This window comes from Thunnus thynnus, chromosome 5 (assembly GCF_963924715.1).
Source record: "Thunnus thynnus chromosome 5, fThuThy2.1, whole genome shotgun sequence".
In the NCBI taxonomy this organism is placed as follows: Eukaryota; Metazoa; Chordata; class Actinopteri; order Scombriformes; family Scombridae; genus Thunnus; species Thunnus thynnus.
Genome location: NC_089521.1, coordinates 1,128,285 through 1,148,299, shown reverse-complemented (window position 1 = coordinate 1,148,299; position 20,015 = coordinate 1,128,285). Strand labels below are relative to the sequence as shown.

General features: G+C 39.5%; 1 protein-coding gene across 6 annotated transcripts in view; it reads left to right on the top strand.

Annotated features, from left to right (window-relative positions):
* Positions 1 to 20,015, top strand: part of akap13 (A-kinase anchoring protein 13) — a 166,450-nt gene that overhangs the window by 43,131 nt on the left and 103,304 nt on the right. For all 6 annotated transcript variants that reach the window (XM_067588653.1, XM_067588652.1, XM_067588654.1 and 3 more), the window contains exons 3-7: positions 7,010 to 7,166; positions 11,916 to 12,013; positions 13,521 to 13,598; positions 13,823 to 14,090; positions 16,379 to 16,571. In XM_067588653.1, the coding sequence (XP_067444754.1) occupies positions 7,010 to 7,166; positions 11,916 to 12,013; positions 13,521 to 13,598; positions 13,823 to 14,090; positions 16,379 to 16,571 (794 nt within the window). The remainder of the gene's footprint in view (positions 1 to 7,009; positions 7,167 to 11,915; positions 12,014 to 13,520; positions 13,599 to 13,822; positions 14,091 to 16,378; positions 16,572 to 20,015) is intronic.

The window sequence follows — 20,015 nt, the reverse complement described above, 5'->3', positions numbered from 1 at the left end:
TTTGAAAATGAAAAAAAGTCTGAAAGCATTGACGTCACCAGACCTCTGTAGCCTGCTCCTCATCTCTGTATGAGGCTAGCAGCTCCAGGCTACATTAGCCGCTACTAGGATAAAACACCAGAATCGTTACAGTTGATCATTGTGGGTAATGTAGGCACCGGGTCTTGACAAGATCGAGGAATGTGCAGGAAAAAAAAAGACAATATCTCTGGTTCCGCTCTATCAATTTTGATCCTTTTTCTGCAAGAGCAAGTTGAACCTGGTCCAACTTTTACACATTTTTCAGTGTTCTGCAATGGCCAATCACAAACATGTGTGCACACATTCTGTGTGTTTCTGCTATATACCTATAGATTAAATGGTAAATGGACTGTACTCTTGTAGCGCCTTTCTAGTCTTTCAAACACTCAAAGTCCTTTTTACACTAAGAGTCACATTCACCCATTCACACATATTCATACGCAGAATGGGTACAGGGGCTATCATGCAAGGTTCCAACCTGCCCATCAGAGGAATCTAATCATTCACACACTGATGGAACAGCCGTCAGGAGCAATTTGGGGTTCAGCATCTTGCCCAAGGACACTTCAACATGCGGACTTGAGGAGCCGGGAATCAAACCGCCGATCTTCCGATTAGTGGACGACCTGCTCTACCTCCTGAGCCACAGCTGCTGAGGTAAAATAGTGGCTGCTGAGATCTCTTCCCATTTGTAACATCCTGTCTGTTAGTAGTACAAAACTGCTGTGTCTGATAAGTGTTTTAACGCCTTAATCTGTCGCTCCAACTCGACTTCCTGGATCATATTTCATTGTCTTACCTATACCTTACATCTGCATTAACTGATTTTTTTGGCCAGTTGAGGAAGTGGAACCAAGTAGTGAACACAACACTGTCACATCATCAGCTTTTAAGTTGATATGTCAAACAGTTGCTTATTTCCACATCCAGCAGTTACGGAGCAACATTATCATTCATTTAGAGTCATGTTTCTGTCCACCTGGTGAATGTAAGACTCTGTTTTTGCTCTCTACCAACTCCTGATGGAAATATCTGGCTCTTTAGCTGCTAAATGGTCCACTATGTTCACCAGCTAGTCTACAGCTAACTGTGTCTGTTTGCAATTTGGTGTTGAGCAGGTAGTGTACGCTGGGTTTTTAGAGCTTTTTTTTCTGAAAACAGCTGCCTGCTGCAGCCCAAAATGATGCTATGAGAGCACGGAGAGTGAACCAAAACTGTAAAGTTGCAGCCGGACAGCTAAACAATGAGCTGAAACTCATTATAAAGCTCTGTGAAGCCGAGGGGAGCTGCAGAGTCACTGATAATTCTCTGTAGGTTCATCACTACGAGCCACGCCTCTCACATTACACATTGTTATTCTAAAACATATTAATTATAGCCACTTTAAACAACACGCCTGCAGTTTGAACACAGAGCTGTTTTCAGTCTGAATGCAGTGTAAAGGTGCTGGGACACCATACTTTTACTCAGTAGAGCACTAAATGATGAGCTTCTTTTTGTTTAAAAGGTAAAATAAAGAAAACCAGTAATATTCTCAATCTTAGCAAGTTAAAGAGCCATTGTCAACATTCAGTCCTACTTCTTATGTAAATCTAGTGTTCTAGCATGTATGCATATGTTGGTAATGTGCTCTGGAAATATCCCCCTGCAGAGCACCTGAGCTGAATACCAATGAAAGTAAAGTTATCTTAGCCTGAATATTTCCGTATTTATAAACAGTGAAACATCTGCAACTGCTCAAGCAGGAAATGTGAACCATGCCTATCATCACTGCATCAGTCTGTGACTGTGACTGAGAGTGAGAGTGAAAGATCTGTGTGGACATCCTCATTTTGTGTATCTATGTGTATGTGTGTGTGTGTGTGGGTTGCGTGAGTGAGTGTGATCTGAAATATTCCTGTGCCCTATTGTTAGACTGTGTTTGTGTGGGCGTGGCTGTTAACAGGCTTTTAACTGCATGTTCAGCAAGAAATGCGTGTGTTGTGTTATGGTTGACATGAGGGAAGGAAATCAGCTGAAAAGGGAGCAAACACACATACACAGGCACCATTAATGGCTTTTTAGAATTAATAACATCCTTTGTGTATTAGCCTGAAACAAACAAAAATGTTGAGTGTTGTGTTCTGTCATCCATACTGGGCTAGCAGTTGATTAAACACACTTGTAGCTTGTCACACTTTTCTTGGGTGGTATTTTACTTCTAATGCACAGTAACTTCAGTACTGTCATACACTGAGCTAATGCTGCTGTGTAGAGCAAATGTAGTGCAGTTCAAGCTAACATTTCTAAAAAGCATCAATGCCAATATACTGCTGGGAATGTATTACGGTATTGAAACATGGATAATGTCCAAATACAAACTGTAAAAAAAAATCTTTGAACCAAATAGCTATTACTGAGTCCTATAATTAAGTGAAAAAACTGCAGTGTGGTTAGATTCAAGGCTGAGCATGAGATGAAATAACATGTTAAAACCAGTGTTTCTTGCATTGCACTCATACCTTGAAGATGTATGATCCATTTCAGCTAAAGCTGAGGCAGCACATTACAATTGTTTGGCAGATTATAGTTTTGATTTGGATGTGACGACTGACGAAGAGCTGCAATCATTAGTCGATTGACTCTGTTGACCTATTAGTCAGTCAACAGAAAATTAATCAGCAACTATTTTGATAATCTAATAATAATTCTGGTCATTTTTTATGCAACAGTGTCCTCAAAATGTTTTCTTTTATTTCTCATACATGATATCACCCCGCCATGATAATATCATGGTGGGGTGATCCAATGTATCTCGCGAACGGCCAGCAAGCAAATCCTATTGGATGTAAAGTGCTGGAGTTCAGCATGCATGGTAACAGTTGGTCTGTACCTACCGCCGGTATCTATTAGTTCTTGGTTTATATTTAATGAGCGTGAGTGGTCTCCTGGTTAACGTACAGACTCAGGTGTACTCTTTTATTGGTGATGACAAGGCCAGGGTTTTCCCCTTCCAGCCTGTCCTGTGCCCAGATCAAAGTTGGGGTGTTCAGAGTGTCAGAGAATTTTATTGAAATAACATATTCAATACAAAAACATACAGATATGATGAAGATTTGATATTTGTACTTTTTTGTTAAAGGTTCTGTATGTAGGAATCAGAAATTCCTTCTCATTAGTGAAATCTGTGGTTGTTAAATGAGCTGCAGTCAACACCTTGGTGCTAGTGCTTGTGGCATGATTGCAGGTCACAGGTGATGTCTTTTTCTATGCTTACAATTCTCATAATTACATAAAAGATCTCCAATGTGTGCCAGTGAGAGCCAATCCTCATCACCCAACTCACAAAAATATGTGTTAATCAACCACCTGAACCTAACCCAACCCCCAAACCGTCAACTTTTTTTTGCCAACTATGCTTACTAAAAACACTGATAGGCTCAGTGAGCTGTAGCCGCGGAGCAACGCGCTGTAGTCGGGCATCAATGAGCTGTGGTCAGGGAGCAACATGCTGTGGTTTTGTTGTCAAATGTGTGCTTATTACGACCTTTGGATTACCAACAGGAAACACAAGAGGGGTAAGCTATGTCCTGCTATCGCTCTGGAGCTTGTTTTCTGTTCCTTTGTTGAGGAAATAATGATGTTTTAGCTGTGTGTGTGCGACTTGTCATTGGGGGGTGTTTCGTTGTGGAATGTGTAGTGGTTGATGGAGGCAGCTAACTGTTTCATTAGCTGGAGAGCTAATACCTGCAGGGTATTTCCAGTTGGACAGCACAGTTTTTGTTGTGTTGTGTCATTATGCTGGTCACTTTGATTGGATTTTCGCAGAAAATTCGGCCTGGGTCCTTCACAAAGAAATCTGTCCACAGGCTGTTACAGACAACCGAGAAAGCCAGGGAAGATCTTATTTTTTATGTTACACTACTACCCATTCACTCATTAGCAATAAAAAAACGTTAATACATAGGCCTATAAATTGCTTCACAATTCTACATACAGAACCTTTAATGATAAAAGTTGCGGGGCAGCTGTGGGTCATCCACTGATCATAGCGTTGGCATTTAGATCCCCTTCAGTGCATTTCCACATGTTGAACTGTTCGTGAGCAAGACACTGATCCCCAAATTGACCCAGATGGTGAGGCCAACACCTTCCATAGCTTGCTGCCATTAGGGTGTCTGTGTGTGAGAATGGATATATGAGAGGCAAATTTGGATAAAGATGCCATATAAATGCAGCCATTTGGTAAAAGTATGAGTTAAATCAGTCAATCAATTGTTCAATATATTTCAAATGCTGAATCAGAAATATCCCAGAAAGCTCATCTTCTGCCACACAAACAATAGTAAACTTGGGCAGGATTCATTTTAGTCAGTCCCTAAGGAGGATGAATTTTTCACTTAAAGGTGCAGTGTGGAGAATTTAGTGGCATCTTGCAGAACAGACTTGGCAGAAATGGAATATAATATTCATAAGTATGTTTTAATTAGTGTAGAATCACCTGAAAATAAGAATCATTGTGTTTTTGTTACCTTAGAATGAGCCCTTTATATCTACATAGGGAGTCCACCATGTTGCATTGCCATGTTTCTACAGTAGCCCAGAACGGATAAACCAAACACTGGCTCTAGAGAGGGCTTTTTGCGGGTTTTGCGGTCACCGTATTTGTGACCTTATTACAGACCATGAATTGACTTTCTTTTAAAACTCGTAACTTGTAACAGACTATATGATCTTTTAACTTGTCACACTGCGGGCACAGGAGTGCAGAGAGTTAGTCTGAAAGGTTTAGGACAGTGATATGCAGACTTCGGGTTGGATCTGTGGTTGTGTATCATTGTAGCTGAATCTGTGATTCTTGTATTAAATTTGAAATACCGTCAATTAATCTTAAAACTTCTAATTTTCCCCTACATTGTGATGTGTTGCACTGATTAATTACAGCAAAACGTATGTATGATATGACCGATCAGTCTATCAAGTGCGGCACTGCATCAGACAGATGCTGACACATCTCATCTTGTTATTAGTGTAGTTACTAGCAGTCACCTCACTCATTAAACACACAAATGATGAAGCTCCACAACATGCTCTCCCTGAACCTTTGTCCTCTATAGAACACTGTGGGAAACCCTAGAATATTGATAGCCCTGCTGGCATTAGCACACTGTTGCTTCATCAAAATTATACAGCAGATATTTTGTCTTATTATAAGTAGGAAAAGGTGGTGAGGCAGCAATTAACACTGTTTTTATTACACTCGTGCATTAGAAGTCAAGATGTGAAAAAGGCTTTGTTCAGCTTCTTCAGTCTTTCCCCTGGTCTTGTGTGCATCACTGCAGTAGTATCTTGACGGTCCATTTTTAAGTGTGATTATGTCAGATTTCCTGAAATCTGTTTTATCAATTTTATTTCTGTCTCCACAGTTTCACAGTATGTGGACTGAAGACTAAATGCATTTTCACTGTGTTTTTAATATGTTTCTGTTACCACCTCTCATGGGATCTTCAGTCTTTTCCATTCATCTTTTACCATGACACATAACAACAGTGTCCATCCCATCATTACAGGAGCAGCTACTGAGGAGAGAGGAGAGCATAGGAACACACAAATTAGACAAACTAACCCAACATGCCAGCCAGCTACTCGTGATGCTGACTCACTGCTGTGGTTGGGAATGTAAACCCCCCACCCAACAGGCACACACACACACACACACACACACACACACACACACACACACACACACACACACACACACACACACACACACACAGCTGTTAAACTGGGATATATGTAGCCTCTTGACTGTGCAAAAACAGAGCAACAGAATCACAGATGACTTCATCTTTTTCTTCTTACAAACATGGGAACAGTTAGCATTTAACCACACATATTTTTTCACTTGGTTTTAATTATAGGTCAAAACTAGCATTTTGTTCTCTCAGGCTCACAATGCAAAATGACAAACGGCTTGAAGTTTGTTGTGTTAGACACATTTTTGTTGAAATGTCAGGTTTGCTGTCTGATTTTAGAATAGTCTTTAAAAGCAAATGAATGACTTTATTTAGATTTAAATGTGTCTGTCTACACATTTATGCTTGTTGAACAGGTATCTTGATAAATTACTGTTATTAGCTTTTTATTCAAGGAGGTTTTATTGCACTTACAGTAACCAGCATAGTTGTCATCGACTCAAGTAAACTTTCTTTCACCTCACCTGGTTCACTGTCTCCACCTCTCAGCTCTGCTGTCTGCTCTGTGTGCATGTGTGCGTGTGTGTGTGTGTGTGTGTGTGTGGAGGAGCTAAGCCCTGCCCTCCATCAACACCTACACAAAGAGCAGAGCAGAGGACAGAGAGGAGATGCTGCTGAGTGTTCAAGTTCTACCAAAATGTAAAAAAAAAATACAGATAAAAGAACCAACCTTAAAAATACCACAGGTTCTTCAAATTTTAGAACTGGTTCCAATTCAGAACTAGGTTTTGATGGGCATCCCTAATCAAATCAAATCCAAACTACTTTTGTATAGCATCTTTCATACATAGTAGTGCAATTCAAAGCTTTAAAGATGACAAGCTGATAATGAGACAGTACAAGAATAAACAGTAAAACAGATAAATAAAAGCATCGCATGATCTTCCCCAGGAGCATAATGTACTAGATGTTTAGAAAATATTTTTTCCCACTGGTTTCTATATTTGAAATCATCAGTAGCTGATACCTTGTGTGCATTAATTATTATTAACAAACTGCCAATACCATATACTATACAATTCATTCATATAGTAGACTTAATAATATGGAACTGAATCCTACAGGGCCCTGCTGCTTACAGTGTGTTGTTGGATTCAGCTACTAGTCTCGTCTTGACTCGGATCTATCTGCGAGGGTTTTAATGGAATCAATTGATCGTGTACAGTCTGCCTTAAAAACAAGGTGTTATTGTGTATGTATATGTTGTTGTGCACATATAGAGTTAATAACACTGCATCTCTGTCTCTTCTCAGGGAGAGTGTGTGTTGACTGTTCAGCTGGACGATGATGACGTGGGAGAGGAGCAGGAAGAGGAGGTGGAGTTCTATCTTTTATTCTTGGGATCCACCCAGAGACATCTCGCCAGCACACTGCGAGTCAGCCATGTGACACTGCAGGCTGTGTGTCCAGGTATATCAGACATGTATATACACACATATTCACTCACATTCAGTGTGGGCTTTCAAAGAGACTATAACTATAAAGAACTTTGCATGTGGAGGAAGAATCTCTACTAACATACATTGTAGAGCTACTTCTATATGCTGATGAACTACATTTTTGCATAAAGTTGTCAGTGCCCATTTCCAATTGACCATTTCCAATCCCTATAGTAATAATGGCAAATACTCTCCTCCTCTCCTTGAATTGTGTGGTTAGATAGAGTATTATGGTCACTCTTTTGGGTAGAAAAGTGGGAGATTTCAAGAATAAAATCTGATTTTTCAAGAAATGTTAAGGCTTTATTGCAGACAGTGGAGAGATGACAGGAGAGAAGGGAGAGAGTGATGCTCCTGGCCAGACTGGAACCAGGGACATTGTGGTTCATGGTGACATTTGACAAATGAGAAAATCACCAGACTACCAGGGGAGTGACTTTGCACCAGAAGCGGATGTTTATTCTCAGTGTAACATCCAAGACCCAATTTCCACCAAAATACCAACAACTCATTTTGTGCTGCCTCATTTGAATGAACCTCCCACCACACACGGGCAAAACCAATTTTGCCACCAAAGAAATGATTGGAAATACAGATAACACAGATCACACACCCACGATGTTTTGAACCAGCTTTTATCTATGTGTCTATCTACTTTTATTTGAGAATTTACAATATGACATGTTCTCATAAAATTAAGAAAAATTCAAAGATTTTTCTCCCAGCAGTCCTTATGCTCCATATCAATATTCTTGTTAAAGTGTAAAAAAAAATACTCTATTAAAATCCGGCTATGAAATTACTAAATTAATTTAGTTATAGGAGTTTATCAGCCCTTATAATGGACCTTATTATGCTTATTTCCAGCTCTATATTGTTATTCTGGTACTCAACTAGGGTAGCTTTGAATGATTCACAGTTCAAAAAACTCCTTATTTATCTTATACTGGCCCATTATTCAACCTCCTAAATGACTAAAGAGTGGGAGACTTTTATTGTGAAGAATTTACAGGAAGTGAAACATGCTCCTTACTGAATTAGCAGAGCTTAATCAGCAGTGTTAAAAACTGGTCGAAACAACAACATCTGAAGATATTTGGAGCTGTTTGTTAAGTAGATCAGTTAGAAATAATGCAGGGATGTTTGATGAAGAGCTGCAGACGACCAGCACACCTCCAATAGGTAAACAACTCATTTTAGTTTGCCCTGCTATGTAATGGAGTCATGGCTTGGCGTAACTACTCCCAAAACAATGGAAAAATGCCATAATGTTAGCAGAGTAGAGCAGTGAACTCACGCGCTGTGCATAGAGCAGATGATCATATAAAGAAATACATCATGAGCTGACATTGGCTCAGGCTGAAAGTAGAAAAAAACGCTGTAAACTGAGCGTTCAGAGTAGTCTGAAGCCAGTGCTTTTTGCTCACAGGGATTACTTCTACATACGTTTACCTCATTATTTGACACTTTGGCCATGTCAATATGAACATCTGACATTGTAACATTACATATATGACTGAAAATAAGGAAAAGCTTAATAGGTCCCCTTTAAATGCTAATATCCATAACTAGTTTTATAGTGAGTGCATCATTGATATGTCCATGTGAACTATCAGCTAAGTGTCGGCACAAAGTTGGAGATGTTTTCCATATTTTACTATTGCACATGGTCCAAAATTAACTTTTCAGTTTACCAGCCAAGATGGCCGATAGATGAAAAATTAACCGGCCAGACTGATTTTTTCACCAGCCAAAATAATAAATTGCTTTTTACTATTGCAATTTGCTATTATTACTATATATCATGTCATCTTGGTTTCATGTACGATTGTCAATCAATTATAGTAGTGTGCAAACATGCACTTCAACACGTAAATGTGCTCAAGTTGGAATTAGATGCCATCACTTTAATGTATAGACTACAGGAGCACAAGCAATCAGAAAATCCATTGGCATGAGTTTTCAGTGATGATTTAATTAAGAACTATTTTGGGTCTCAATAGAGGGCCAAATTTACTAAAAGGATCGTGATTAGCAAATTGCTTTAAATGATTTACTACTTGTACATTATATGTGTGGCAACAAGCAACGCTTTATTGAGCTGCCAGATTTTTCAGCGGAATTCGGCAGGACGTTCAGGGTGACACGTAATATAGTAAATTAGTCCAAATTAGCCTTCCGAGCTAATGTGTGCTGACTATGCTAACAATGGATCGGAAATGTGCAACATCATTTTTTGCCATCACTAGATATCAACAAAAGGCAGAGACTATATTATATCAGGTTGCCGTGAGTTGTAAATTTGCCATTTCTAAGCAGAAGGCAGAGGATAACATTATCTGTACCTACAAGCCTGAGCAGCTCTCCTGCTCCTGCCACCGTCCCAGACTCACCCTTACTGATGGCTGTCTCCTCAGCCCGCCGTTGGGTGTGCAGCGCTAACTTTTCTTTTTTCCATTTTATGGCGGGTGGCCACCAGTGTCAAGGTACATCACAACCACCTAATATGCTGAAGTGTGAACCAGTTATCTACCCCCACAAACAAACACAGCGAACCTGCAGCTTTCTCCAGCGCGTGCAGGAAATTCGTTTTTTCCCACTGGCCAGAGTGGCGGGTGGTCTCCATAATTAACTCACCAAAGACTGCATTTGGCGAATGGAGAGTGTTATTTTTGGGATCTGCTATTGAGAAATGTTGAACACCTGGCACACCTGCGTGACAATGCCAGATGTTTCACACCATGTCTGTCCACACTATAAAATCAGTGTAAATACATATCACACTTAGTGGATTTGTGCATTTTTTTAAATTTTGCATTGGCTGATGATTCAGACACTCAGCAGGCTTCCACAATAACTCTGCCATATTTGCTCCACTCTGAACTTGATTTAAACCTTTGGATGGTTCCAGCAGTCTACAAGTACTGGATTTCAGCTTTGAAGGGTAACTTATCTCTTCACCCAGTATTACTGGTGGGTGACATCAGAATTGGTCTGTTGTGGTTGTGACCACACCAAGCCGTGATGAAGCATTGCACAAGAGTGCTTTGTGATGTGCTACAGCACATGGGTCTGGCAGGACCTGCAGTAACCTCCAGATGACAGTGCAAGCAGCCTGTGTATAGTTACTCTCTAAAGAATTAGCTGTCTGCTATGGACAGAGAGATGATTTTGGTACCAACTCCTCATCAGATTACAGGTAAGGAGACCACTTATGACAAACTCTAAAGGAGTTGGTATAGTCGGTATACAGCTTCCTTACCTACTGCACTGCTCCAGAGCAGCAGCAGTTTCCTGCCTGGCTTCTTGTCCGATGAGAACAGCATGTGTTTAAAGCACTATGACATTCCTCACTAATGGATTAGATGGATGGAGAGACGGAAACATTTACAGCTTCTGAAGGCATTGGACTGGACATGTTGTCAGGATTAACAGCAGGCCTTTATGCTTCTTGTCAGACTAATAAGGCAACATGTGGAACCATTTTGATTTTATTCAAAGAGTCCATCTGAAGGATTTTAACATGATATACATAAATAAGAAAAAATTGCGTTTAAGGAAGCTTAAACACAATTTATTTCATAAAAAGCCATTCCTCTACCAAACACATCTGATAGTTTATCCTGACCTGTAATTAAAGTGGGTGAAACAGGTATTATAATAATAGATGAGTCATGGTGGATCATTAACATGGTAAATGTTCCATATTGACACAGCCTGTCAGCTACAATGTAGGGATCATAACAGATGAACATGATTTGCTCCCTGCCACCTTCAGGGACATTGCACATATCCTAAATCCTCACATCTGCTGCTGGTATTGAAATGATAGCTGAGTCTCAATTATTTAAAGCCTAAATAAAAGTTAATCTCTCAAAGCTATAATATGTAACTATTCCACTTTAAAATGTCTAAAAACAACTAGACCTATGTTGTATATTTTGTTGAGTTGTGTACTTACATTATCCCAAATCTTTCCGACAATTTTCAAACCCAGAGAAATCTGTAATTTTAATCAAGGTAACGGTCCGTTACATTTTGTCGCCTGTCAATGGCGTCACACCCCTCTACCAAAGAGTATACGCGTACAAGCTGCATGCGTCGGCGTTGTTTGTCCACTACAATTGCGTCTACCAAAGATCATACACCTACAAGATAAATACATCGGTATTGTGACTGTTTGCCACAGTGGCGTCTACCAAAGAAGATATGGAGAGGAGGAGACCTCTACGGATAATTCAGCTCCTGGTAAAATCCTGGATTAATCCTATCCTGGAGAAGCTGGTTAACAATGCAGACAACAACTCCCAGGATCCCGCACTACTTCACACCGTCATCACACGCCGTCTTTTTTATTGTTTTGATTGAGAGACCCCTAGCGGCTAAAATTATATATTGTGCATTTAATTTGGGCCAGGAGGGTTGGAATGACCTGAACTATGACTCGCAATGTGAAACATTTGTCCAGGGTGTGTTTCACTGACAGTAGCCTAACAGCCATCAAAAGAACAACAAAGGAGAAAAATGGAAATGATGTAATGAATAGGAACAGTATTTGTGTTGAAAAGAGAAGGTTAGAGCAGCAGAGTGAGTCAAGTCAATTTTATTTGTATATCTTTGAACCTTGTTGTTGTATTTATGAGATGTTTTACCTCACAGATACAGTCATAAAATCTTTACCTCTGTGTGTGTGTGTGTGTGTGTGTGTGTGTGTGTGTAGCCCATAATGTGTGTGAGCAGGTCTTGGTGACATTGTGTTTAGCTCGGCCTGGAGGACCAGTGGACACACACTCACAGGAGATCTTCTGCTTTGTTCAGGTAATAAGACAGTCATTTTAATCCATTCAACTGGATGACTTCCCTTTCTGAGGATTATATAGAACAATATATATTTTTCCTCATACATTAAAGAAATTATATTAACTGTAAAAGTTGGAGCACGACAGATACATTGAGGGGTTGATATATCACAGATATATTGGTAACCATCAGTACAAAACGTCAACAAATGCATTAGAATCTGGTTCTGTGATTAAAAAGTCAAACCTACAAGCCTGTGTACATAAAAACTCTGGGGTAGAAGTTAAGTATGACTCCCAAGGTGCATTTTGGCAAGAAACATCCAATCACTGAGTTTAAAATTCTGTCACAATGACTTGACATTTATCACAGTGCATTTAAATGCACATTCAGTTTTAATGTATGTGGCAAACTTAATAAAGCATCCAATGCTGAGTACCACATATCCACAACCCCTCCACCTGGACTAGAGGCTGAACACTGCTTCATTTCAAACAATAATAGTTTTACATATAGTTTTTAATCCGGACAAAAACATAATTATGATAACAACCCGTCTAAAAATTGCCTATAGGTAAGAATGTGAGTATACCTCTATGTGAGACACAGTCCACCTGGTCACTCTGTGACCTGGACTCCTGACCCTGCACAGGATAAGCCTGGGCCCGGTTCCTAGTCTACAAAGTCCTGTTTGCTCCTAACTCTCTCTCTCTCTCTCTCCTTCCCTGTAGGCACCCATTTGGTTATGTTGCAGCCTTGGTTCCTTTTTATGTTATGTTATGTTACGCACCTTAGAACATACACACATTATCTTCACTCTCCTGCACACCCTACACTACTGATTGCACTGATCTCCATACTCCATGTTCTTGTGTACTTTTGTTATCTATTTAGTTAATCTCAGTTACTTCAATTACTTCTGTTAAAACCTTTAATATGGTGTGTCTCCTCATATTTGTTATGGCCCAAGAGCCAGGGTGTGACAATCAGTAATGGATAGATGATACTGTGTGTCTCATACCAAGCATGAAAACTTCATCAAACCATATAAAACAATCACAGTCACTTCTAACTAAAATATAGGCTACAGTGTCTCCTCCTTGACTATTTACTCATTTTAACAAGTCACAGAAGTTACAACTAGAAAAGTCTGTTTTAATAAGATATGTTGCTTTTGTGACATGAGATAGTTTTGTGATAGAAGAAGATAAAGTGATGTTAACAAGAAAAGTTTAATAATTTTGCATTATTCATAACAATAAGATGTCATAATGACATGGAAAATATCTTGATATGTGAAAAGGATTCTCATTATAACAAGAAAACAGTGTTGTCATGGTGACAGAAAGAAGCTGCTGTAGTATTTCTAGACATTATGTTTAAGAATGACAAACAAGTTGAAATGGACTCTTCTCTTGATCACTGAAATAATTCCTGCACGTGAAGGCACCACACAATTATCTGAGAGGTCTTTTCAGTTTTTCAGAATAATGATGAGTGTATATGTGTATGTGTTTGTGTGCAGGACCTGGCTCTCGACATGGCCCACTTCCTGCTCAGTAACACAGCTCCACAGGAAGCATTATTATTGGACGATGATCAGGTAAGGAGGGCTTAAAAATGTTGCATATAGGAAGGAATTCATTTTCACTCCATTCTAAAATGTTCTTAAATTGTTGTTTAGGCAAGGTCCACTGATAATTCTGTCTTTATGTTCATGCTGCTTAATTGTACAGAAATGTTTTTATTAGGTAGAGAGGGCATGAAGGGAAAAGCAACAACACTAATAACTGTCATTTTGAGCCGTCTGTATTTTCTGTCTGTCAGATTCCGTTGAAAGAGTGTGAGAGGTTGGATCAGAGCCTAGCGCTGGCCTTGAAACACCTCACTCTGTGCCACCAAAGGACTTCACCGGGACTGCACACACACTCTAGAGACGCTCTCATCAACACACTCACACTGACAGATATGGACAGACACATAGACAGCCGAGCGGTGACACACACACGGACACAGACTGACACAGCGACAGACACACATACACACACAGGCACAGACAGACACAGTACAGAGGCATGGCTGGACAGCTGCAGTGGTGAGTTTTATTTTGAATGTCAGTTTTTAGTTCGCTGTTCTAATGCGCACAAATAATATCTGAATCATCACTTCTTATAGGGATACAAACTAAGCAGTTTCCTTAATTGATTATTGGACCTGTTAATAATCAATGGATGATTAATCATTAAGAAATTAACATGTTTAAACTATTGATGTGGCCCATACACTCTGCAATATCCAAATAAATATGCTTGAACAAAAGATTAAATTAACATTAAAATTCTGAAAACAAAATAATGCCGTCACTTAAAATATCAGTGCTGCCCTCTGTCATTATTGAGTGAATGTCCAGACAGAATACTAGATATTATGCCTGACAACCACCAGCCTTCATTGGAGGACATAACTTAGATGAGACTGAGCATGCTGGGCATTTTTGTTACTTAAACAACATTTTTCTTGTATCAACAAAAAGAAGCTGTAGCTTTAACTAGCTCTACTAGTACACTCGTTATCTCTTACTGGTTTTATGTAAGACACATGAGGATGACTTGCAACAAACGTCCCCAGGCAGAATCAAACCAAGATCATTGTGGACACATGGTGTCTGTCTTGGGCAACACTTTTCTCTTACCCATGTTATAAATAAAATCTGGGTTATCAAGATTTTTCTCAGAGAAAGCCTATTTTCCTGCATGTCAAGTGCTGAAATGCCTGCGTGAATTCTTTACTTCACTCTTTTATCTCTGACATTTTCTGTCTTTTTATCTCTGTCATTATGTTTTGTCCTGTTTTTTTGAATCTCATAATCAGCAGTCAGTTAATTCTATGTCAAACATACCAGAAACAAAGTCTCCCACTCAATTAGCAGTTGGAAGTGTCCCCCTGTTTTTTGGATTTGATTTATAATGATAGTGACGGTTACTAGCAGAGCTGATTTGTTTTGTTGGACCCAAAAATCACACTCCCACCAGAGAAGCAGTCATATACAGTACATGTTTAATGACTGAAGACACCATTTGGTTATTATATGCATGGATGCTGCTCCATTCAAAAATGACTTCCATGGTTTAAACAGGATGTCTAATTGTTTTGGCTTCTTATGATACACTGATTGATATTAGACTTACTGCTAGCATTATTGATATTAGTTACTAGAATTGACCTTATAGACTGAGCTGCTGTGATAAATGATCAGTCAACTTGCTGTCCTCCATGTGTCCACAGGACAGGTTTTAGGTTTATTAACAACAGACAATTATGAAATACAACACATCAGATTTTGTCAGGGAAAGATCCACTTATTTCCCTCATTGCCCCTGATTAGCACTCTAGCAGGCTAAACTAAGATGGTGACCATTATACCAGCTTTGCATAAGCATGTTAGCATACTGAAGTTAGCATTTAGCTATGGCATTTAGCTGTGCCTATGTACTGTTGTCTTGTTTAATTTCTTCATGTTTGTCATTAATAAGATGTAATGTCAGTCCTCATTGTTTCGAGAGCTGTTCTTAAGCTTGTTAAATACATGATGAAGTCAATATGGTCCACACAATGTTTGAAAACAACCTCCCAAACAAAAAATGTAGAAAATGTCTAAATATTGTTATTTTTAAAAAACAAATCAATTTTTGGTGATTTTAGCTTGCGTTGAGTGTCAGTGTCAACCATTTGGTTTAACATGAAAAATATACCAATGCCTCACTGTTAAAATGATTTCATTCTGAATCTCCTGCAGGAAGTTAGGACTTAGTATCAGCTGTAGCTTGAGCAGAGCAGAGCAAAAAACTCTAACATAGTTTGGTGATGTCAGGCTGATACCCCATTTGCATAATAAATATAATGCTGATCCTGATCCACTGAGGACATGCACTGTGCATTCCAGGTAAGTAATAACTGTTATTAGCATAATCAAAACGAAAGCAAATCATGTGTAGGCTACCTGTGGGAACAAAGAATAAAAAACATAGGCCTAACTCAAATGTGATAATCACACTGCATATGCTGTGGAACACTTTGTGGTTTAAATGCAGCAGTTCATTTGTGAGAATATTATTGAAGAGCATAAGCAAATGAGAAAAGATAATAAGATTTGTGCTAAGTTTAACTGAAACCTGGAGCCATTACTGGGTTTAATTCAAGACAAAGATCATCTTTAAATACAGCGTCAGTTAACTGCTATACTGGTACAATCCTCCTCTGACCTTCTGATTCTTCCTCTTTCCCACATTCCTCTCACCACCAGGAGGAGGTGTCTACCTTGCTTCATTCTAGCCAGTCAGTTGCAGTCTGCCCCCTCAACTTTTTCTTTTTTTTTCTGTCCAGCTCAGTCTCAGTGCCAGCAGCACTCTAGTCTGCTCCACTTGGCAGCCGGTCATGGTCTGAGGACAGTGGCATCGTTCCTCCTGCAGCAGCCAGGAGGAAGGGATGCACTGAGGCGCACCAACGCTCAGGGACAGACTCCAGCATGTCTGGCAAAGACCAGGGGACACCAGCAGCTGTTAGAGCTCTTCACACAGTGAGTACCTGATACCAGGATTTAATGAATATGGACTTTTAAAGGCCCATAATGTGGGACAGATAGTCTCAGAATTGTATTAGTTTTATTTGGAATGTGATCTGAAACATGATGCTCCTACAGCTCAAATGACAGGTGCTACCATACCTGTGGAGGCAAAACTATCTCCTCAAAATTCTGTCTTTTATTAGATGTCTGCTATATGGTAAAAACACTACATTCATAGATAATTAAAACATCCTCTACTTATACTGAGACAAGACACTCCATCAGATCTTGGTGAAGATTCTTAGTCATCCAGGTCATGGTTATCCAAGGAGGGTTGAATCAAGGGCAACTGGACTTCATTGAAGATACATGAAGAAGAACTGAAGAAGTCCTTGGATGAGAAGCAAAACGTCTTCAAGAATCTTCAACCAAGTCCAGCTGCCCTCGATTCAACCCTCCTTGGATACCTCATCAGATCACATGATTTATTTTAGATCAGTGTAATAAAAGGCCAGTATCAGCAAACTATCATCATAGCCTATCTTGCTGAACACAGTGGATAGACACAATAATGTGAACACCTAATGTGAACACCTGCTGAAAATAATGCACACCTATATAGTAGCATGTCCACAAATAGAGCCTTTGTGTCGTATTGATTAGGGTTGGGCATTGTTTCAATTTTGTCTTCTCTGACTCTGTTTCTTTACATTGATTCTGTTTTTTATTGAATCCATGTTCACATTCTTGTCATATTTTTTAAGTATGAAAAGAGACCAAAGAAACTCTGAATGAGGGAAGTTATCTCTTTATCTCTCTATATAAAGTAAGGAATCTCTATGTGTCTGTCTGTCTGTCTGTCTGTCTGTCTGTTTGTTTGTCTGTATGTATGTATGTATGTATGAATGAATGAATGAATGAATGGGTGACACATTACAGGGAAAAACTAGTACAGGTCTGAATGCTTGACCCCTACAGTGAGGGGATCTTGTGGCTCTGTTATTCTGTGGGGGGCATTTTGCTGGCATAGTTTGGGTCCACTTGTCCCCTTAGAGGGAAGGATCACTGCAAATCAATACAAAGTTGTTCTGAGTGATCACCTTTATCCCATGATGAAACATTTCTATCCTGATGGGAGTGGTCTCTTTCAGGATGACAATGCTCCAATTCACAGGGCACGAGGGGTCACTGAATGGTTTGATCAGTATGAAAATGATGCGAACTAGGGATGCACGATATTATCAGCACATCATTGGTACCAGCCGATAAAAGCTCTAAAATGAAATATCGGCATCAGCGAATTCTGCTGATTATGAGAGGCCGATATGTTGCCTTGTGCCCTGTGTCATCCTGACGGTCTCGGTGCTTCCTCCACAGGCTCCAACTGGAGCACCGAGCTCCGGTTTATTATTCAGGTTAAAGTAGGAAGAAGCAGCAGGTCTGTCGGGCAGCTTGAGTGAAGTGGAGCCTGCGGAGGAAGCACCAGGACCTTCAGGGTGAAACAGTCCATCGAGGAACTGCTATGTTCAGCTGCACAGATATGTTAGGCTGACAGGATGTACCACTCTATTTGGAAAAAACAGAGCGTATTAGGTTCATTACCACCACCTTCTGCCCCGGAGTATGGACCAGAGATTAAATCCTACACTTTAATCCTGTCTGTCTAATAAACTCAAAGAAAACTCTACCGCTCCACCCACTTGGCATGTTCATTAAAGTTTCAATGCTGAGCTCCTGAACTCCAGTCTTACTAAGTTCTTCCTTCATATATTGTCTTTCTAGATCATACTTAGTACAATCTATGCTTGCATGCAATAGTCTCCTCAGCCAGCTGGAAAAAAATATGTGCATATATCGGCATCGGCAGTCGGCCACAATGAGTTGGAAATATCAGCATATCGGATATCGGCAAAAAATCCAATATCTTGCATCCCTAATGTGAACCATATGCTATGGCCTTCACAGTCACCAGATCTCATCCCAATTGAACACCTATGGGAGATTTTGGACTGATATGTTAGACAGCGCTCTCCACCACCATCATCAAAACACCAAATGAGGGAATATCTTTTTGAGGAATGGTGTTCATCTCTCCAATAGAGTTCAGAGACTTATAGAATCAATGCCGAGGCTGAGGAACAGTCCAGGTATCATTGGATAATTCGTAATACATTTGTAATTCAAAAACCAAAAAACGGTAAATCTGTTATTTGAAAACTGTTTTTGGTGTCAGAATCAAGTGACAAAAAACCAATCAAAACTGGCCTGTTTTTGGTTTTTGCCAATTCATTTTATCGTTATTCCTTTTTGGATTGAATATTGAACTGGTCTGCGGTCATTCAGCCAGTTTGTTTTTGCGTTTGAAACCTAAAACAGAAGTCATGTGGTTTTTTCCTTTTTTCATTATAAACCAAAAACAAAAAACAAAATCACGTGATCTATTCCTTTTTTGTTTACAAACAAAAAACCAGAAAACCAAATTCAAAAGACGGTGCAATTTTGGGTTTTGCAAATTCTTTTTTTCATTTCTCATTTGTGACAGACATTAGCACGGTGGACAGACAGGACACGGAAGTGAAGTGTAAAAATGTCAAAATAAAAGCCAAGAGGATAGAATGGCCATTATAAACCCACCATTATGCAAGCACAGGATCTAATAAAATAAACAAATAGGCCTACATATAAATAATTAATTTGTTCTTTTCATTTAGATATGAAATACCTTTTATCCAAAACATGTTATATATTATTTAGTTCGTAGCGTGAATTAATAGCCTAATTAATTACATATGTGGAAATAGCCTGTGTCGTCCTTCACAAACAGCGTTATCTGAAGTAACAAGCAGAAGTTCCCACATGTTACCTAATGGTTGTTAACTATTTCACATACATGTGTCACTCGTTTCAGTGCCGCTGCGGCAGTGATGGAGGTGAAATAATTGATCCAGGAGTAGCTGCAGTGCGCAACAACAACCACCAGGTGGCACATACGAGCAACTGAGATGCAGCGTCTGTCTGTCTCTCATCATGCTCGGCAAGCAGACGCGATGGGGCAACTGAAAAATCCTGTGAAACTGTTTGAGAATTAGCAGCACTGTTATATTTTCTGACAGACCTGTACAGTATACTAACACACTACACAGTCTTAATTTCATAAAGGGCATTTATATTATGATATTTAAACAAACAATTCGTCAACACAGTTTAGACATCAATATATGAACCACGGAATCAAACTTTTAGCTTCTGAAGTATTGTATTTAGCCAGCTCTGATGGAGCTCAGGATTTATCAGGAGGACGCTGCTTTACTCCAAACTTTGTGAACCTGGACTTTGTGTGTGACCTTTTGGATGTGTAGGAGAACACAGAACATTAATTAACATTAGATCCTGATACATTAGATCCAGATAATTAATGAAGTTTGGCTGCTGTGTCTCATGAGTAAATGCGTACAG